We start from the raw sequence: 22,705 nt of genomic DNA on the forward strand, positions 1-22,705 counted from the left end.
TTCTTGAACTCTGTATCTTTGATTTTATGAACTGCTCTTGAAGGTATCTTAAAGATGTCTTTGCTCAACAGTAAAATTAGTATGCAGTAGGACTCAGAAGTCCTGGCCCTGCGTGAAATTAACAGTTGTCTTTATCCATATTATGCTGTATGTCAGCCTCTTCATCTCTTAGAGAAATTAATAACATCTGACCTATTGATATTACATGATTGTTTTATGATCAAATAAAAGCTCTGAAAGATGAAAAATACTTTATAAAGGTAAAATATTTTTTATTATTACTTAGCACAAGCAATAAGTGATTTGCTGGATATATTTCAAATTTATCGAGGTCTAACTTTGTTTTTCCTGGCTTTAGCAAAACTAATACATGGGTAAATTATATTAATAGGCAGATGGAAGTCTTTTCTCATACTCAGTGTGTTTTCCAGTAAGTTAATAGAGTTCTTTTTCAAAAGCAAAACATAAGGGATCATCAAGAGTAAAGATCTGACTCCACAAATACCGTTAATATTTGACACCATTTTTTTCTGCTTTCCTGGAGGAAAAAACAATTACAAACAACCAGTATACATAAAATAAAATAATAATTCTGGCTAAGAGTAAGAAAACTTTTGTAAAAAAATAAAATATGGTTTGTATATTAAAGTTCTATTTCCAAAGCTACAGGGGAGACAGAGCCAGACCTGAGGTTGGCTTTGTGACTTGTTTCAAGCATATGCATGTGCATTTTCTTGCGAGAAATGTAAGGCTACAGTAAAAATTCAATGATTATTCAAAAAATAAAGTCTTAATTAAAAAGAAAAAAAAATAAAAATAAAGCTACATGGCATTATTTCACACACACAAATTCAATGATGAAGCCAAATACAGAGCTATTGTTTCCTTTTGCCCTTCTTTCACTTGTGATTCAGAGTGGAATGTTAGTTGTTTCACCTTCTTTCTCGTCATAACATGGCCAGGAGAGAGAGCCCAGACTTACCCTTAAACTTAGCATGATACAAAGGAGAAGAACTGCAAAAACTAAGCTTCTCGCTCCATTTCTTCCATTCACTGGATGATCTCTCATAAGTTGCCAAACTGGTCCTCTATTATTTGGCCTGAAATGTGCTGTACTCTGTTATTTAGACAAATCCCAATGTACAGCAGTATTTTAAAAATAACTAATGTTACGTGCACTTGTGTCTACCATGTGTCAGGCATTGTGCTATATACTTTATATTCATTATTGATGCTCAGAATGAAAACAAAGACGCCGCTCTCATTTTACTGATGAGTTAATGGCAGCTCAGGGAAGTTCACTGATCAGCACCAACCAGAGCCAGTATCTGAAACTCAGCTGTCCGACTCCAAGGTCCAGCCTAGACAACCCCAGACCTGGCAACCTTAAATTACACCCAATCAAACCGATTAGGTCAAAGCTGGAACAAAACTGGAAGCACCCATAAGAGACACGTGTGTCATCAATATTACAATAACCACACGATACTGGTGTGACCTCATGGGTAGGTTCAATTAAAACCATCCCTACCATGACTGGGAAAATGATAGCAGCCACGGTTGACTTGAGGATCCAGAGCAGGGCTAGACAGAGCACCTGCAGGAAAGTGAACAGGTGAACTCTGCGCAGGGGGACATGGCGCAGGTAGATAAAGTCAGGCTGATGCTTCAGGGGCATCAGCAGCAGCTTCAGACGATCCATGAACTGGGGGAAGAAAGGGAAAGAGAGGACAAGGACATTACTTCAAGAGCTGCAGCACCAAGTCATTTCTTCACGTCTAACTAACCACTGGCGATTTATACTCTACAATTTAGGCAAGCAATGTCCTGGTTAGAGGACACTGGTCAGGGAGTGCAGAAATACAGTCTCACACGGTAAGACGTAGTATGAGCCTTCCAATTTCTGTTATTACTTTGCAGGAATATTATGCAGCTATACGAGATAAAGTGGCCACCAAAGAATAAAGTTTCAAAGCCAAATATAAAATAAAGATGCTCATCTCCTACATTCTACTTGTATTGTCTGCATCTTAAGAGAGAAGATCTTGTGCCTATTCTAGTAATAACATGCTGAAGGAAGACATCAAACTCGTGTATCTAACTGTGCCTCAGCTGTCTTATCTGAAAAGAAGAGGAGACGCTATGTATCATATATATTCCAATAATGTTTCAAGGATATAAAGGAACTATCTGACTTGAAAATGGGAATGCATTGGTATTTTCATAAATTCCACATTATTTATCTATGGCATACCTTAACTAATACATTTAGCAATGAATTAGCATTTCTTTTCAGAGAAAAGCCACATGAACATTACAGTGAGTTTCACAGCGTCAACAACTAGATACCTGATCTAGGAGAGGCTATTACACTGTCATGTATAAACAGGTACTAAAATGACTACTGAGCGCCTATGTGCCAGGTGCTGTGCTTCAAAGAATAACAGCTGAGTTTACATCAATGCTGATGATAAGGATGATACTTAAGTACCTATCATAGGAACTTTCAGATGTAAGATGCTCACTAAATAGCTGTTGAATTGAATAATTATGTAATAAGAACTCTGAAATAATATCTCTACTTTCTTGCTGGAGGGAAGAGAAAAATGTAAAAGTAAATAGACTATCACAATCTTCTCTGAAGTGATTTCCTATCTAAAGAGTTTTCTTTCTTCCTCCAGAGCTATTTTTGACTGGTAGAAGCATTCCCATTTATAAAGACTGGAGTAACAAAATTTTTTGCTAACTCAGATCTTGCCAAAAAGGTCTAAAAGAAGAAGAGTCAAGAGAAAAGTAAAGAGAAAAGGTGATAGGGCAACACCATGGCAGAATTTAAGAAATCCACTAGCTGTCCCTTCAGCAAGGGATTTTTTTCCCCACTGTTATGGAATCACTGATTTTTTCCCCTTCTATTTAACTTAATAAACATGTACTAAGCTCCAACCACCTATTACACACTTAGAACACATAAAATCAAACTTCTGATCTAGACTGACTTATTTAGGCCAAACAAAAATAAGAACTATTAATTTGGGCACCATATTTGTTTCATATTTTTCCATTTAAAGTAATAAAGAATATTTAAAATGTCAGGTAAAAATATTTTTACACATTTACACTTCCCAAAAGTTTCATGGGCACAAGTAAGCCCACATTCACATTCCTCTAGTCACATGTATGAAAAACCACCTTGTATTCTGTAATAAATATCCAAATGGTGAAGAACTCTACTCAATGGACCTAAACAAGGAAAAATAAAATAGCCTTTTCTCTTTTTGAGGGTCTGCCCAGTTGCCCAGCTCCATCTGACTCTAAAACCAAATTAATCTAAATTCAATAAATGAAAGCAAGGACTATTACGAAGGGGTTTAAATAAATTCTTATGATGTTCACAGAACATGCAGTCTTTTCCCATTAAAACATCACTAAGTGCTAAATAAGGCTACAGTTAACAAGGTGCCAGAAAGCAGCAGCAGTACTTCCAGTTTCCTGGTGCCAATTAAATTAAACCTCAATTGAAAGACAAAGTCCCTTACAAAGTCTCCCCTAATGATTTTTTAAAAGAGGGCCAGTTTTATCCAAGATGTGACAGCTGAAGTTTTTGACAAAGGTAGCACATTAACCACATTGACTTGATTCTTGTATTGGTGCAAAACTTTTGATCAATGATCTCAGCCATGCGAAAAGCACATCAAACAAGAATAGTCTGTTCTTAGTATAAGGTAAAGGCAAATGGATAAATAGTATCTTGAGCACACTGAAAGGTTAGATTTCCATCGAAGGAAGGAAGAAAGGAAGGAAGGAAGGAAGGAAGGAAGGAAGGGAGGGAGGGAGGGAGGGAGGGAGGGAGGAAGGTCAGAGATAGCTCTCTCAGTTTCCTAGTCAAATGGCTTCTAACAGCTTATTTCAAGAATGGGTATGTATGATAACATTTTTTAACACAAGCTAACTTTGTTAATTAAATCAGGAACACAGGTGAATGGTGGAGAAAGTCGAAAATAAATGCATTTTAAAAACTCAGCAGTTAAGGATTAGCACTTTTCTTCAATGATCTATTATTGGACTGTTTTTAATACTACTAGAAGAATATGACTCTGCTGAGATTGCTATGGAAAACTTACCTGCACACCATTAAGAGATGCTACCCCCATATACAGGAACACGCCATAGAGTACAGGCATGGGAATAAACTAGGATGGAAAAAAATTGGAGAAAGGTTTAGAACAATAATAATAAAAACAGTACGAGAGAGCGATAGTTTAAATAAAGGCTAAATCTGAGACTAAAAGATAGGACTTAATAATACAGTGACCACACTGATCAGTGTGCTTAACTCATCATTGATAAACTTCTAAACTCTTTGTACCAGAAAGCAACACAGGAGGGTGAAGGAGACTCAATTTTCATTTGATTCTTGTTTGCATTTTTTTAACAATTAGAATGCATGACCTTAAAAATGACTTTTTAATGGGAAAAAAAAAGTCTCTGTTATCCTTTCCCCTTAAAAGGAATGACCATGTAAACTAGATGCATGCATGGACGGTGAAGCAGAAAGAGAGGTAGAGGGCTGCCCCACTCCGGAGACCAAAGTTCCTTTCCCAATAGTCCGTTGACTTTTCTCTAAATAATTTTCACCAAATGATCTATCAGCTCGGTGTATAAATGCCTCTTTCAATTAAGTAAACATCAAACAACTGTCCCCTTTCTTCCTCTTAGGAATATTAAGAGGACTAATTAATGAGAACACTGCTTGAAAGGAGCATGGAGCATCTGGAAGCAATTAATTACACACACGGATTAATACACATCTTTAAAAATGGAATTAATACATTTCATGCATTAATTAGCAAGAGTCTTGTACACTAGTGTGAAGTGTTTTAACAATGGGAAGTTCCAAGACGATGTTCCTAAGTTTCGTCTATTCGTACGTAGACCTTTGAAATGTCTCTAGTACTGTGGAAACCAAGCAAATCAGGGGTGACTCTGTTTCCGGGAAGTCTTCTATCTGAACAACAATAAAAAAAAAAGGGTTCTCGAGCTTGGATTTTGAAAAGAAGTTCAAGTTCAGGAGTTTTCAAAGCTCAAATACTAAAACCACAATCAATTAAGTCCAATCTTACCAAATCTGCACAAAGGAGACCGCTGTAGCCAGAAAACAGTATAACTTTAGAGTAATTTTTAAAGAACTATCACATGTATTAAGAAATTGAAGCACAATTTCTATCAGCCTCTCCTTGTGATCACCTCAAACAGTTCTGTATCTGAGACCCTTTGGCTACTACTAGAGAAACAGTAAATTCCAGAACGGGTCACAACTGCCTCTAATTGTTATTGGTTAGCTGTAAAAATTGTTAAACGTATATGGAATAAATATACTTATTTATATAAAACATTGCATGCTTCTTCTAAAAAAGACTAACAACTTTAACATAGTTAATTTGATCTTGAGCTCAGAAAAAAAATAGATGAGATTGAATGTTGAAGGTGGTGGGAGAGACAGTGTGAGTGGCAGGGAAGCCGTGTGGGCTGTAATACCCAACAGTCACCACAAAGAGGTGAACACATTACATTCAAGCCACTTACGCTGGGACATGTGCCTTTATTTCCTTTAAGAACGTGCGTGTTTCCATTCTATGATGCCTCCGTACAAATTTACCAAAAAATACAATAGGAAACTAACAAAAAGACCCTTTCATAGTTTTGACTTATTTCTTAATTTTTAAAACATCTTCTATAGACAAAGCCACTTCCATTCTTCCTTAATATATGAAGATTTCTTAGCATGTCATTTCTAATTTCTTGGGAAGAAATGAAAGGTGGAAGGGGAAAAAAGAAGTATAGAGCTCATGGGAAACTAGTTAGAAATCCTGCAGTAGTTATTTTTTAATTTGAGTGTTTTTCTGACTTGAAAGAAAGTAATCACATAGATGATCTTGGGCCTTAGCCCAACCCCTCACCTAAGCTTAGTTAAGTATTTTCTCTCATGTAGTTCTAATGCCAGAGTGAAGGCAACTTGTGCCTTGGTGCCTAGGTCTGTTCTCTCTGAACGGACGATGACAGGTATTTGCCAAATCTACCACAAAATAAAATCAGAAGGTAGCATTAACTCAGAATGGGGAATGGGTAGGAGAACAGATTTAGATATGATAATGTTTTTAAAAAATTATTCTTTGGTGAAAATAGTACATATAAAGAAGGCTATTAATTTGATTTTTAGCCAATTTCAAAGTGATACAAATGTCTTATGAAATTCACCATTTTCTTTATGAATGTGTAGTGTCTCAATAAAAATCTTCCAGTTTGGAAATTCTGATGAAATTTAACAGAATTACTGGGTTAGAGGATACCTTTTATTGGATTTGGTTCATGAGTCATGTTAGGAGGTCAATCCTTCAAAATTCATCACAATAGAATCATTCATCACAATAGAAATTTCCCAAAGGAAGGAAAAGAAGAATGTGTTTTAAAAAGGTAGGATCCTGTTTTAAGTTAAACTAGTATAATATACATAGTAATAGCAGGTAGACATTTTTATAAAGCAAGACAGGAGAAATTAAAATATAAAAAACACAGGGTATACTAGGTTCATAGGCATATCAAGAAGTGCCAAATGATAAAATTATGCAAAAAATTATATAAATAATCAATCATACCCAGAAAGCCAAAAAGCATAATTGTAAACAAATATTACAATGCTTTTAATGAAAATTAAAAATGAAAAAATTAAGTGCTTGATCCTATAACCAGGCAGAATAGTGAAACTGAGATGAGATCAATATTTAACATATTCAGACTATGTTACCACATTTTTCAAATTCTGGTGACTTAACCCTCCCTTTGATTTTCTGATGGTGTTAGAGTATTCTCATAAAAAAAAATGTAAAAAGGGTAAATTTAATAAAAAAGAGAGGCTGTAGCGTCCACAGCACAGAATTCAGTATAAGAGTGAGGTCTCCCCGCAGAATCATAGTCAGTGTGTGGGTGTGTGCGTATAAAACGCAGAATGAGGTCCTGATAAGATCGTGGGCATAAAAGTTAGACAGACCTGGGTTCCAATTCTGGCACTACCCATTGTGCAACCCAGAGAAAACGATCAACTTCCCCTATCCTCAATATTCTCACCCATATAGTGCTTATGATAAAGATTACATAGCACAAACATTTAGTTCAGTGCCTGGCTCAAAATAGACGCTTGATAAATGTGGCACTGATGTCATTATCATCAGAACTTATAGTGACAAGTCAAGAAGCCTACAAGTGCAAAGTCCCACTTTCTCTGGCCCCTCTGTGGTGGGTTTGGGTGGCAGGAGTTTAGGACAGAAGGATGGCTACCAAGGTCAGACTTGAAGGCTTGGTTTTATCTAGGCTCTACAATATTGCTTTTTCAACTATAACAGCTGTCTTCAGGAACATGTTATTAAAATAATATCCTAATACCCTTAAGCCTTAAAAATCAATGTAAGGAAGCTGCTGACTTGCAATCTGGTCCCTCGTCACAAGAAACTGTGGAGTGAGCTATGGTGAGCAGTTTGTAAAAATGCCATCTTTCTCACAACATAAGAGAATCAGAAATCAGATCAGAGAAGCTGGGGAAGATCATCTCATGAGAAATGAAAATGAATGAGTTCTTAGAGGGCAAATACTGTTTTATTTAAAAGGTGGTAAACCATGATGGCTATGAGATCAAGCTTTGGAGTCAGAACTGCCTGAGTTCAAATCTTGGCTCTACCATTTAAGAACTTTGTGACCTGGCAAGTTACTCATAGTTTTTATTATCTATACAGTGGATTCAATCATAAGTAAGTACACTTTTTGGAGGTGTGACTGGAGAACTAAATATAAAAAACCTGTGCAGAGCCCTTAGTCCAAGGCCAAGCTCAATAAATGGGAGCTTCTATTACAATCAACTTCAACAAGATCATCAGCAGCAGTATCTTCATTATCATGTCTCCTTGTTTTTCTGTTACTGAACAGAGTGTACGGCATACAGCAGGAGCCCAACAAATGTTGTCAAATACAAATTAAACACTATCCTCCACATTTTAGAACACTGAACAAATCTGAAAGATAAATTTTGGCTACTCCTCCTGTTAAAGATAAATTAATTCAAGCAAAGGGAACAGAAGTAGCAGTGAACTTTTCTTGATCTTTATTTGTTTGGGCTTGCCAGAAGTATGGAAAAAGTAAGCTCCAGGAACTGTCTTTCATCTTTTTGCTGCTCTTTGGTCTACCCAGTCTCCCCATACAGAGCACTAGCTTAACAGGCAGTATTTCTGCTGCAGAAACACAGATCGAAACTATCTAGCCAGCCTGGGAAGCCAGTTATTCCTGTTTCCCAGCAGTTCTGTACTGAATCAATGGTGAGATTTGAGGCATGCGCCACTGTTGCTGGCCAAGGTCAAGGGGTAGCCTCCTGAATTTAAAGCTAGTACACTATGATTCCTTACATTCTTCTATGTAAAAAGACAGATTTCGGCAAAGAGATCAGAACAGAGGTCATCAACTTCGAAGTAATCAATGTTCAAAGTAAGTCTGCCCAAGTAGGTACGGGGAACAACTACCCACACTGCTTAATGCATGGGAGAAAATAACTAGCATCACTGGAGGCCACCAAACCTGTGATGGACGCAGGGAGTTGGGAGGGAAGGTGTTGAGCCATCTCATTTTTAAAAGTCACAAGCTTCTCTTGATTTCATTCATTCGATCTGCCTTTCAAAGGCAGCTCTTTTAAGTAAAACCATTCCCTAAAGTCATCACCTGTTTCTTTAAAACACACATAGTCACATAGTGGAGGAAAAAAGATTCCCTCCTCCAAGGTAACTCATGACACCACTTTCTGAGTGAATTCTGAGGTTAATTGTTAATCTTGACTTCTTCTTAGGCGTAACTTAGGTTTTAGTTAAACTACTCTCAACATCTACTTCTTCCTGTGTTGACTTTTCGGATGAGCTAACAAGGGTTCTGTAGTGAAAGCACATAACTTACCAAACTTCAGCGCTAAGAAGGGCACCTGATCTGAAATTGGCTGACCTTTTCAGATGTGATTCCTGAAGTAAGGAATAGCCTCACTTGCTGAAGTAACAAACCACAAGAGTCAATGCTAGACTATTTTATCCTTGTTGTTTTTAAATCCAGGTTCCCCACGATATGTTGGAAACTACACTAACTAAACAATTTCATTTCCCACAGTTTGGGCAAAAGATGGCCTACCAAAAATGTTTGCTGAACTGCCTTTTTCACTGATGCTTACACTGACTCTTTGCATTAACCCAAAGTTTTCAGGTAGAAATCGCCACAATTATGGACACTAGTACCTGAATGAGGGTGAGCCAGAACATGAGTACTTAAGGAAGGTCAAAGCAAAAGCAGCTCATACTCACTGATCCCTTACATCTATCTTTTTCCTTTCTCTGTATTATAATCTGTACCCGTAGATACTACGGTGCTTTGCATATCAGGGGCAAAAAGAATCGTAAAATGAAGAACAAAAGTGCTTTCAGCTTTAACTCCTCTGCAGCCATAGTTGGGTGAGAAAAGAGTTAGGAAGAGGCCTTGCATCTCTTGCTAAAAATAGCAGTTTACACACTGTTTGTTCTCTGTGTCCCTTTGGAATCATGCATGATCACTCAGTTGACAGATTCTCCAAGATTAAAGCCAATTTGCTATAACAAACAAACAAAAAAGAATTTTTAAACACATCTGACTTTTCTGAGTTAGGATTTTATACTGCATTATTGAAAAGAAATAATATAAAAATAAAATTAAAGAAAGAGTGGGTGGTGATGAGTACATACGAACTGATGGGAAGATTTCTATTTATCTCTTACTAGTGGCTTAAGCACTAAGAGACCCTATAAAAGAGACTTGGCAGTTGTGTCATGTGAATCCACCTTCAGGGGTCCCAGGGGCAAACTCCTTCCTAGGAGAGCCTCCCACAATGTGAGGTCATAATTACCTACAATGATCTCTACAAGTTGATCTGTCCGGATGAGGTCCCATTGCCTATGCGGTAAAAAGCTGTCATTAGACTTTTCCACCAGCTGATGTGCTGGCGTCTACGGGGCAATAGAGGAACACAGAGCACTTTGGCAGTGGATTTGATGCTGTGAAACTCACAACAACTCAAACCTCCCCCACAATTCGCTCTGTACTAGCAAAACTGACAACAGATTTCCCTCTGTCCTCACAGAACATAAGATCTGTCCTTTTTTAAGGTCCTTTGTATATAACCAGAAATGAACTCCTTGCAATTACTTTTAGTTTTACTTCCCCACATATTACATGAGATACATATTCCTTCATGATTCCAGTCAGAAATTAAACCAGCTAATTGACATTGTAGAAACCAGTGACAAAAGATATTTAAATCTTTTAACTGTTTACAAAGTATTTTGTGCATAATGTATGCACTAATCTAAATACGCTGAAGGCAAAGTCAGTCCTAGCTATAAGTTAAGAAATTACAGTTCTATTTTCCACAAATTCATCTGATTGGCAATTGACATATAAATGTGTTAATGGGAAAGAAATGGAGAGCTTTTGCCTTTCACTGTACTTCTGTATTCTTTGAATTCTTTCCAAGAATGTACTGCTCTATTACTTGTGTAATTAAATAAGCATTCAAAAAACCTTTTGAAAAATTAAAATTGTTTAAAGATACACAAAAATTTTTAGAGAAAAATTTGGAAGGATATTGCTAACAGTGGGAGCTATTAGGTCTATAGGTGATATTCATGATTTGTACTGTGATGCAAAGCATAAGATACAAATTAGCAATAATTGGCTAGTTTTGTTATGTAATAAAAAAAAGAATAATATATTTGTGTCACAAAAGAAAACTGGAAGCTTCAATGACAGATATATATTAATCTTTTTAAGTACTATCTCTACTTCTAAATATGCTTTCATATATAGTTTATATTTATCTATTAAACATTCACCCCATCAATCAAACCTATATATTGACTCCTAACTTTCTAAATAATCTATCATTTTTCTTCTTCAGAAGTTCATTTCGAAAGTTTTCTAGTTATAAATCAGTAATTTTATTCCATTCTTTCTTTGTGGATATTAGGCCTTCTGATTCAAAGAATACAGAAACACAGTCAGCAGTAATTAATAATAAGAGAACAATTACAAAATGATCATCATGAGTCATTCATATTATCCAGGAGTCTAATGTGGGAAGGGAGGGCAGGATTTAGGGACAAGTAAATGGGAAGTGATGGGAAGAAAGGATGTAGGGAGACAAGGAGAGTGAAAAATGTCATGGGGAGTGGAGATCAGTTAGCTAGATTGAACTGTATGAAACTGCCATATGCATAGGTCAAAAAATTTGAATAGTGGTAATTTAATATGGTTCAACCAAATAACTGCAATAATAATAATAATAATAATAATAAGAGGAGTGAGAAGGAAATCAAGGTAAAAGTTTTTAAAGTCTTCATTCTACCTGACTCCTGCTTCATTCAGTGTGTTATGGATGTGATAACGATCTTGCAGATATTTCTTAAGAAATTCTACTCTTCACATATCCAATTATCTGTCAGTGTTCTGAGAAGGAGGAAGAAGTGAGTATTTCACATATTTACCTTCAAGATGGGAGCCATAAAGACTGACAGACCAGTCAGAATAAACACAAGGGTTCCAGTGACTCTTTGTTCCCTGAAACCAAATCAAAAGATTACCAATCTACCTTTTGTTTTCATAAACATGCTTTTGCCTTTTCACCTTCAGAAAATACTATACATTGATGGAATCACTGTTTGGCTAAGACAGCAAAGGTGCGGATATCATATGTAATTAATACCTCAAGGACAGCATATAAGCTTAACAGAACTATAAAATTCTCTTAAAACTATTGCAGTATGTGATTTGAATTCATCAAGAAAAAAGTGATTCTGCTAAATCCTTTGTCCTTTTAGAATCAGGAGAGAAAAATCACTTGCTCTGGGTCCATCAATTACTGGCCTACTTGAAGCCCTTATTCTTTAAACAACTTGTACTGTTGTGTAATTACACCTTCCTTCATAGGAGACAGTTATTACATCGTCCCACATTCTAATTAACAAACAGCTCAGGGAAATTTCCTAAGTGCAATAAATCCCATCAGTCTCATTTCCGAATCTACAACAACAAAAGCACTTTTTTAACAAATACGATTCCCATACAACACCCCCTCCCCCCAAGAAAAATCACCCACTGTTGTGGCGTGGGAAACGATGGCTCTGTCATGTGAGCTATTCACCCAAGCTCTTAGGGGCAGAGTCCGCTGCAAAATACGCAATAAAGTATAAAGGTCTCATAAGAGCTCTTCATGGCTACCCAGATTTAACTGCTGGAGGTCAAGGTTTCTCAGTGCTTACGGGACAGAAAATGAACTGGAAAATAAGAATTCCTCTCCTTTCACAGAATCTTTTTTTGGCCGCGCGGCTTGCGGATCTTAGTTCCCTGACCGGGGGTCGAACCCGGGGCCCTGGTAATGAAAAGGCCGAGTCATAACCACTGAACTGCCAGGGAATTCCCTCCTTTCATAGCATCTTGAGAATCATAAGCAGACTCAAGAGTTTTAGGGAGTCTCAACAGAGCTGAAAAATTAAAGGGTCTGGCTATATATATATGATTGTGATAGAGTATGTACCACAGCACTAAAATGACCTGCATGTTGAAGAAAATGAATGACCTGTCTGTGTTTTTACTCTGCATAATTTAGTCTGCTGTTAATCAAAGGGAATGTATGTAAGATAAAAAGTGAACTCCAGAAATTATGGAAGACTCTTTCACATGAAAATGTAGTCCTTTCTAGAACATCAAGTACAGGAATAAATTATTCATCACCAGCCCTTTCTCCTCCACATTTGTCCGCTTCCTTCTGACTGACACACAGATGTGAGCATGGTATGTTCTATGGAGCCATTTTTCTCTGACGTAACACACCTCACTCCTAGGAATTTTGGTTGTTCTCCAGGTGCAGAAGTCTCTGTCTCCATCTTCAAACTGTCGATGTGAGCAATGGAGATGACAGTAGCAGCCACGTACCACGGAAGGGCCATGAAGGAGCACACCACCATGAGGATGGCCACCCAAAAGAGATCCAGGTGATATCCAGCTCCTTTCTGTAGCAAGAGGTCACAAAACCATGTGAAGAAAGCACTCATACTGCTATCTAGTCATACTTCCAGATGGGAGTTAAGATTACCCAAAGAAACCAATTCGCTTTGCTTGATACACATACCTACCAGAAGATGAGGTCCTTGAACGAGACTTTATCTTCCTCATACTATCCCCCTAACAATTCAACGCAAAGCTGCCACATGACACACCTCCTCTAGCCTGATTTAAGTCACAGTTTATTATTTGCGTATTGTTAATTATCGTCTCTGCATCCAATTACATAATTGGAACAATGGAGATATAGGACTACCTCGAAGAGTTACTGACATCCTTCAATGAAGTAATTGAGGCAAATCACCTTGTAGGAACTTAAATGGCAGTGATAGTTACAGAGTAGAAGCTCAATAAATGGTGACAGTAGCAATAGTAATACTGGTTGTTTTTAACATAAACAGGATAGGTACCTTAAAAACAGGCATGATGCCTTCTCTGCTTGACTAGCAATATGCTGTTACCCAGACAGTATTCAGCACATGTAGACTAATGATGTGAAAGCAACGTTAAGACAAGCAACCTTAACACTTATATGTGAAATCTAAAAAAATGATACCAATGAACTCATTTTCAAAACAGAAATGGACTCACAGATATAGAAAACAAATTTATGGTTACCAAAGGGCAAAGGGGGGTGGGGAATTTTGAGTTTGGGATTAACATATACATGCTACTACATATAAAATAGAGAACCAACAAGGGCCTATTGTATAGCACAGGGAACTATATTCAATATCTTATAATAACCTATAATGGAAAAGAATCTGAAAAAGAATAGATTTATATATATATATATATAAATAAAAATACATATACAAGTATATATAAAAAATACATATAAATTATAAAAAGCTGAATCACTCTGCTGTGCACCTGAAACTAACACAACATTGTAAATCAACGACACTTCAATTAAAAAAATAAAGACAAAAAAGTACATAGAAGACCCTTTCTCACCCTTAATAGTACATGAAAATAATTGTTTAACAACCTATGAAACATTATAATTAAGGTAATTGTACCTCCTTAATAAGAATAGGCTGATTTCAAACATTGCCAGATAGTCACAATAACATTTACTGACTGGAAGAGCAGACAATGTAACAAAAGGTCTAGCTCTTTTACTCACTAAATAAATATTGTTCAATGTGTCCACAATGTTATTCTCTGGTTGTATTTCTCTGCTCTATTTATGAAGAAATCAAATACCTAATACCCCTACGGAGCCTGAGAAAACAGAGCAGTACATTTTCACAGCATGGAAGCAGCAGCGCCAAGAGGCTTAGCACGACCAATCTGAGGAAACAGAGAGGTTGGCTTTAAAAAATGAGAATGGTCTTTACACTAGGAACCCGGTGACTGTTATCATTCAGATCCTGTTACAGTTACTCAGAACGCTGCTCTCTTCTCACTGAAATGTCACGATTTCACCCCTGGCTGGCACACACAGGTCTAATCATGTTCTCAGAGAACTCATCACAGCTGACACAGAAAGAAAAGCATAATTTTTACTTAGTCCAGGTTTGGCTAAGAATGAAAATCTCCTTGAGAGACAAATAGGTGGATACATATTCAGAAAACCAGTTCACTGCAGTACAAATGGTTTGAAAGCATAAGGGTTTGAACTGGGAGTGGGTTAAGGCAGTGGAAAGGGGGCCAAGGTGAGGATGAACGGAAATAACTTGTTCAGTAGTGACTAATGAGGTGAATATCCTGCTACGTGTGGGGTCTCAGTCATTCATTCTTTCAACAAATTCTGACTGCCAACCTCGTAACCAGCACAGGCTTGGATGTTAGTGACATATTTGCAAATAAAACAGACAAAAATTCCTGAGCTCATGGAGTTTACATTCTACTGACAGAGACAACAATAAACAACATAAATAAGTAAACTATACAGTATCTAAAACAGTAGTAAGCACTAAAGAGAACTATGAGAAGTTGGACTTGTACTCTGAGTACCGTCGGAAGCCACTGTAGGGTTTTAAAGGGAAGGATGAGATGATCTGCTTATGTCCTAAACACCACGGCTGCTGGGTTAGGAACAGACTGAAGAAAACGGCAACCAGTTAGGAGCCTGGTGCCATGACCCATGCAAGAGACTGTCATGGTTAGAACCAGGGTGGTACCAGTGAACATAGCAAGAAGTGGGTGGATTCTGGCTCTTCCTTAAGGTGGAGCATACAGGATTTGCTCACTCCTGCCTGTGGATGTGTTGGCCATTCATGATCTGGCCTCTGTTTACATCTGCAGCCTCAGCTTTGACCTCTGCCCTACTTGGATCCTATATCACGGCCACTTTCAACCATATGCAATTCCTTGAATATGTCTTACTCACTAATGCCTTTTGTGTCTTTGCCCATATAGCATCCCTCCCCGGAATAACCTCTCTTTTCCTTCTTTCCTTGGCCCAGCCCTACTCATCCTTAAGACTTAAATCAGCCTTTTTTTTTTCTGGTAGCTTTTCCTTCCTCAGCCCAGGTGAGATAGGTGAGTTTAGTTAGGTTACGTCTCCTCCTTTATGTTCCCCTGTCCATCACTTTACACTTTCCTCTATCACAGCACTCATCACACTGTTTTGAAATTGTAGATGTGTTTATCTGTCTTTGATATCAGACTGTAGGTAACATGAGGAGCTAGACTGTATCCTGAATACCTAAGCAGAGTACATGATGCATAGTCAATGCTCAATTAATTAAAAAGCGAATGACAAATAGCATGTATACGTTCTTGAGTGGCAACTATAAACTCTTCATTAGCTACACAAAAAATTAAAACTTATTTGTTAATCGGTAGAAATGTGAACCTTTTGGAGGGGGAAGAGGGGAGGTGGACAACATCTGGAAATACCACATAGTTTCAAGCCTTATTTAGACTAAATCACTCAAGACCATATTAGAGGTACCAACATGGTAATCAATGGGCAGGATCCCCAAATCCTGTCACCAAGGAAACTGTTAATAACCTAAGGATGTGCACACTGGCCAGATCAACGGGTCAAAAGAAGACTGACTGCAACAAAGTCATGCATGTTACCCCGAGCCACCTCCATGCTTTCTTAAGCTATTTCAAGTAAAACAAGTTTGAGCTAGATATCCTGGAGACTAGCAAAAAGGGGCTGCATAATACCAAAGAAGGTGGAATGAGGATTTCAGAAAGTAGAATACAAAGGTAACTGCAAAACCACCAGAATAAATAAAAGTTCTGGGACAAAATAATTACAGACACATAATTACTCTGCCTCTTGACATCACTCCCTTCAAAAAGTCTTCCTTTCCCTCAACCACGTTGAGACTACTTGATGCTCTTAAAAGGAAGGGAAAATTATCAACTTGACCTGAAGGTGCTGCCTGATTTGCCTCTGCAGAGCTCCCTCTCCAGACTCAACCCTCCCTCTCTCACTGCAGCCACACTGGATTATTTTGGTCATTCATTCCTGCCGGGTTACCGCCTCTTATAAAGCCTGTTCATATACAGTGATTCCTGTGCCATCCTGTGTTCCTCTTCCCACCCAGTCTCACTCAGCTAATCCTACTGTTGTGTGAGATCTCAGTGTAAGTGCCACCACCTTGGAACTCCCAGCACCTCGGGACTAGGTCAAACCGTCTCTTATAGACTCTTAAAGGACCATGACTTGTCTTTCGCAGTACCAGACACATTTGCAATGTCACAGTTTGCAGGATTACTGGGATGATGCCTCTCTCCCGCAGGGACCAGAGGCTCCATGAGGACAGGGACCATGTGCGTTTCTGTCCACCACTGAAACTCCAGCCCATGGCACTGTGCCCGCTACAGAGCGGACGCTAGATAAATGTTCACTGGATAAATGAATGCATGTTAATTCATCTGTTCCATGGCACTCTGCTAGACCCTAGAAATAAAATTATAGCTAATGACACAGTCCTTGCCCTCAAGTTGCTTACAGAGTAGTAGTAGAGGTGGACAAATCAATAGGCATTCTCAGTACCACAGTGTTAAAGGCCTACAGCAGGGGTGAGCACCCAGGAGGGGCACTCAACTCAGCCCAAGGTCAAGGATAGTTTGCAGAGGAGGTGGTATCTAAGCTGAGTCCTAAAACGTAAGCCCTAACCAGCTGGGAGACAAGATATGGAGATGCAGGGGAAAATAACAGGCAAATGAGCTACCATTTTGAGAAAATTAAATAGAGTTGGTGCTTAGGAGGAGATGGGAAAGGTGGAAAATAAGGCTAAAGAAGTTAAGAACTTTCATGTTTTGTTGAAGGCTTTGGAATTCTTTCTATCATAAGAGCGATAGGAAACTACTGAAGGGTTTTAAGCAGGCAAGTGATGTGATCAGATTTGTGTTTAGAAGGAGGGCTCTGCTGGATTGTAGAAGACGTGTTGGAAGAGGTCAGGACTGGAGGCAGAGGTGACAAGCATGACAAACGCTGCCATAATCCAGGCTTGAGATGATGCAGTTCAAACTAAAGGAACAGTAGTGGGGAAACACAAAGGACAGATGGGAGAGATTTTAAGGGGACTGAGAGTCCAAAGAGGGAAAAGCAATGAATTTATTTTGCCTAATTTCAATGCTTAAGGCTTACAATGTCTAGTTTGGTGTCCTACACACAGTAAACACTGGAGATATGTTTGTTGAACAAAATGATAAAAGCTATGCTCCAAAATTCATGGTGCCCCAACTATTGCCATAAAGACCCCAGAACGCAAATGGTTATGTTAGAGAAGTTGTTCCTGCAAAACAAACCTATGTGTGTGAAAATGAGCCACTTCTAAGGTATCTCTTTTAGCTACAAGTGTCTGAATAACTAGATTTGAATGGAATGAAAATAATATTCAAATATTTGGCCCTTTTTAATGGAAATAATACTGTACGAAATACAGAAAACAGCGTTTTTTCTAAAACGCCATGTGACATCTTTTGCTCCTCACCCCTCCTCCCTACTGCCTCTTGCCTTCTTCAGATTCTGATCATCTCTCTCCTGGATTACACAGCAGCCGCCTGACCACTCCCTCCACCCTCTCCTCCTCTCTAGTACCTCTCCCATCCGTCCTTACTGCTGCCAGAGTGAGGGTCTAAAGTACAGCTCTGATGCCATCCACCCAGGCTGGCATGCTGAGGAAGCAGGGGAGGCCAGTGGGAGATGAGCGGCCCAAGCAGGACGGAGCAGGTCCCACGAGCCTGGCTCCCCACGCCGAGTCTCCTGCATCTAAGTCTGTGATGGGGGCCCTCACGGGTTCCTGAAACGATACCATTCCCTAAACGTGCCCTGCACATTATGTGCCACTCTTCAAACTGGCACTGTTTCTGCATCTCGACCTCTGTTTAAATCCATCCTGTCCCTTCAAGGTCCAGCTCAAACTCCCAGGCTTCCTTCACATCCACTCAGCAACCCTCGGCTCTCGATGCCGCTCTGGCCTCAGAAGCCCCTGCTTTATTCTTGTCCCTGACAACCCACTCTCCTCATTGCTTTCCCTGCCCAAAATCCTTCAGTGGCTTCTTGTTTCACTTAGAATAAAACCTAAGCAGTGTAAAATTATCCTTAAGGTTCTACATCGGTGTTTCTTCCCAGAACTATTTTGCGCACCAGGGGACACGTGGCAATGTCTGGAGACATTTTTGGTTGTAACAACTTGGCAGGAAAGGGTGCGACTAGCATCTAGTAAGTAGAGGCCAGAGATGCTGCTAAAGAGCCTACAATACACAGGACGGTCATGACCAACAAAGAATTACGCAAAACGACAATAATGCTGAAGTTGAGACCCTTTGTTTTACGGTGATCTGGTCCCACTCCCACTGACCTTACCTTGAATCACTGATTCCCCAAGGCTCCAGTTACACTGACCTGTTATCTGTTCCTCAATACACCAAGCTTTCCACCCAGAGCCTTTGCATCTGCTCCTATCTTTGCTTGGAAAACTATTTTTTAAATAAACATTCATTGAACACCTATGCTAGGCCTCATGTTAGATAAAACAATAAGAAAGAATATCTGCCCTTAAGAGGTTTACAGGTTATTAGTTGAAGCCAGGTGTGGAAGCAAATAATTTATTGTATGTGAAAGGTACAAGGCACAAAGAAGGCAAGGTCATTTTCAACCTAGGGGTGGATATGAGTGGTGAATAGGGGAAATCCACTAAACTCCTTCAGGGCAGAGACCATACCTTAGAACAATTTTTATCTTCAACATCTAACACAAGCATTCCATACAGAGCAAGGATTTAGTAAGCACTCAAAAGGTTAAGTATGTCCTTTAAAGTTTATAAAAGTCCTTGTCTTCATGGATATAAACCCAAAAATGTCCTACTTTCTGAAACTGGAGATTATTTTAAGTACAAGGAGAGGAACTGAAACTTTACTTCCTTTTGATATTGTATATGATTTGTTAATACAGAACAAAGGTCATTCAGGAATAAATCCACAGAAATCAAAATCTATGAGAGACAAAGGTTAGCCTCACAGTTTACATCTGATAAATAGATGATAACAAAGGAGTCAGGAGCAGTACACACACACGCACAGACACAGAATAAACATTCGTGCTAGGAGCCCCCATGATTCAGAGAACAAGCTGGTTTATGGGGACACTGAGAACCATGACACAGTTTCTCCCACAAAGGGAGGGGACACAGATTTGTACACAAATGATAATGTATTTTAAAAAGAGATTCGAAGAGGTTTGAAAAAGACACCCAAGAGTACACAGTGTTTAACTATGTCTAGTGTGAACCCACAAAATCTTCCCGCAGCGATGCCATCTAAACAGGGCTTTGACTAATATAAGCACTCACTATGAGAACTGGAGATGGGCGGGCAGGTTCTTCGGTTATCACCCACCTCATACGGTGCAACAGCTCTGAGAACCATGTGGCCACAGATAACAAAATTCTTCAAGATGTATTTACTAAGTCTACCTTATGGAAATCATTGTGATGGGCCACACGAGAGCTGGAAAGAGGACTAAAACATGGTCCTTGCCTTGAAAACGTTTGGCTCAGAAAAGAAGATAAGGTAATTACACAAAAAAACTACTGTGCAAGACATTATGTGACCAATGCCACAGAGTAATACAGTAAGTAAAAGCAAAAACAACAGCAAGAGAAATTACATTATAAGTGAAGGCTACGCTGACAAGTTTTTATATTTGGAGGATCTTAAAGGATGGGGATGATTCTGATAGGTGGTAATCGTTGAGGAGTGGAGAGGAGAGTTGGAATAACCAGCAGAAGAAACTGCGAGGTGAAGAAAAAACAACAGTTCATTTGACCTGGGCATTGTATAGTATGTGGAAAGAATCATTTTAAATTTTGGGTGAGATCATATCACAAAGAGACTTAAATTCCAAGCTAGGGCAAATGGACATTCTTCAAGGGAAGAAGGTTTAGAGGGCCAAGGTATAAAAGTTTAAGAACTACAGGACTGACATATAAAAAAAAAATGCTTTAAAAAAATATTCCAGCTTTTGGAATGAAGCAAGGGAGACTGGTTACTATTGATAACTCATGGTTAAACCATTACAACAGTCTAGACATGAGATAAAAGGACTGAATCTAAGGTATCATAGCAGAAATGGAAAGGAAAAATTAAAACAGGGCACATTTTGGAGTTATCCAAGAAAACACACTCAAATTATGTGTTTTACCATAGAGTTTATCAGAGAAAATTTATTGCTACAACGACCTAATATCTATTTCTGGATACCGATTCCAAGCAGTTTTTCCCTCCTGCACCCTATCTTTAACACTTAAAACCACTTCCCTTGTGAGAAGTATCCCTTGCTTTGAAGCCTGAAGCTCATACTCTCTTCCTGCCTCTGCAATGACTCAGGGAAAGACCTTGGAGAAGTCATGACCTTGCTGAACCAGGTTTGCTTTTGAGTGCTCTGCAGGGATGATGTGGGACATAACCAACCAAAATGATGGACAAAAAAAGCCAAGTGCCTTGGCGTTCCTCATCAGTATAGAGCTGCTCAGCAGAGTGGAAAGGTGGATCCCATCCCAAACAGAGCAATCAGCCAGCCAGGGCCATCTGACACAGAGCCAAAGCCAATGCCACCCAAAAACATGCTGCTTTTAGTATCACAATGCCTCCATCTCTCTCACTGTGTCAGGTTTCTCTTTTGAATCAATTTCATAGCAGTCAGGGCCCTTAATAATTTTAGATAGAATCTCCAATTTTCACATTCCACAGCCTCTTTTCCTAACGAAATTTGAACAAAACAATATCCAGTGTGAAAAGCCCTTGATTCATGATGATATCCCCACTGGTATCTTTAGATTTGTGTCAAAACACTGGCACTTATTCTATAACTACTGTCATTCAAAGGAATGATTTCAAATAAGCAATTCCAAAAGTGATGAAAACATTTTTTATATATTCAACTCCCATTTTAAGAGGTAAATCCTAATATGCCTTGATTTTCTAATGTTTTCTATAGGGAGTAGAATAAAATTTCAATATTGTATCAACCCCAAATTTGCTAAATTCGAAATTCTGAATTTTATTAGTAAGAAAACTTAATGAGCAAAAAGAATAGGCATTTGCCTTCAAGGACACATAGCAAATCTGACTAACTATATATCAAAAGTAAGAATATGTTTCCAAACTTTTTCAGAATAAAATATATTAGTCAACATCTATTTCCAGCCTTTCAAAAGTAAATCAACACTGAATTCCTCCCAGTATAGAACATCTAAAAATGCTCAACAAAATACAGAAAATATCTCACAGAAATCATGGTTTATCTGCCAGAAAGTAAGAGAAATAACTGGAAACAAAAAATAATGGCAACAAGAAAGAGTAAATCTACAATGTCAGTAAACCCTTGAGGCCTGGGCCTGCCCTGCAAGACTATGCCAGTCTTTGGCAGGGTAAGGCATGGGGTTAGAATGACCATCTGAACTCTAGGGACAGGACACCAATCCTAGGGATATGGGGGAAAGGGCATAGATGGGAGACACCCCCTGAAATAAAACTAGGATACTCTTAAGACAGCATACCCATTTGGTAAACTAGGGGGAAAAAACACCCTACAGAGAGAGACAGTGGGGATACATGCCTCTCTTGGCCTTGCCACTAGATGTAATGCCATTAAAAAAACAAAAAACGGCTTCCCTGGTGGCGCAGTGGTTGAGAATCTGCCTGCTAATGCAGGGGACACGGGTTCGAGCCCTGTCTGGGAGGATCCCACATGCCGCGGAGTAACTAGGCCCGTGAGCCACAACTACTGAGCCTGCGCGTCTGGAGCCTGTGCTCCGCAACAAGAGAGACTGCGATAGTGAGAGGCCCGCGCACCGCGATGAAGAGTGGCCCCCGCTTGCCGCAACTGGAGAAAGCCCTAGCACAGAAACGGAGACCCAACATAGCAATCAATCAATCAATCAATCTTTAAAAACAACAACAACAACAACAACAGCAACAAAAATTCTCCAAAGATATTCCTAACCATAAACCTACAACTGAGTTTGGGGCTGGACTTCACATTACCTCTGCAGTCTGAAAAACCTTAAGCTAAAAATGTAGTGTGAAGTAGTCCTAGCCTTCTATGAATTAGTCTTGC

The 22,705-nt window shown here is 38.8% G+C and overlaps 1 protein-coding gene across 3 annotated transcripts in view; it reads right to left on the reverse strand.

Moving 5' to 3' along the window:
- SLC4A4 (solute carrier family 4 member 4) overlaps nucleotides 1-22,705 on the reverse strand; it is a 346,852-nt gene that overhangs the window by 11,771 nt on the left and 312,376 nt on the right. For all 3 annotated transcript variants that reach the window (XM_068542846.1, XM_068542845.1, XM_068542847.1), the window contains 4 exons: nucleotides 12,937-13,115; nucleotides 11,592-11,664; nucleotides 4,122-4,190; nucleotides 1,532-1,705 (listed from right to left, as the gene is read on the reverse strand). In XM_068542846.1, coding sequence (XP_068398947.1) covers nucleotides 1,532-1,705; nucleotides 4,122-4,190; nucleotides 11,592-11,664; nucleotides 12,937-13,115 — 495 coding nt within the window. The remainder of the gene's footprint in view (nucleotides 1-1,531; nucleotides 1,706-4,121; nucleotides 4,191-11,591; nucleotides 11,665-12,936; nucleotides 13,116-22,705) is intronic.

This window comes from Eschrichtius robustus, chromosome 4 (genome assembly GCF_028021215.1).
Source record: "Eschrichtius robustus isolate mEscRob2 chromosome 4, mEscRob2.pri, whole genome shotgun sequence".
Taxonomy (NCBI): Eukaryota; Metazoa; Chordata; class Mammalia; order Artiodactyla; family Eschrichtiidae; genus Eschrichtius; species Eschrichtius robustus.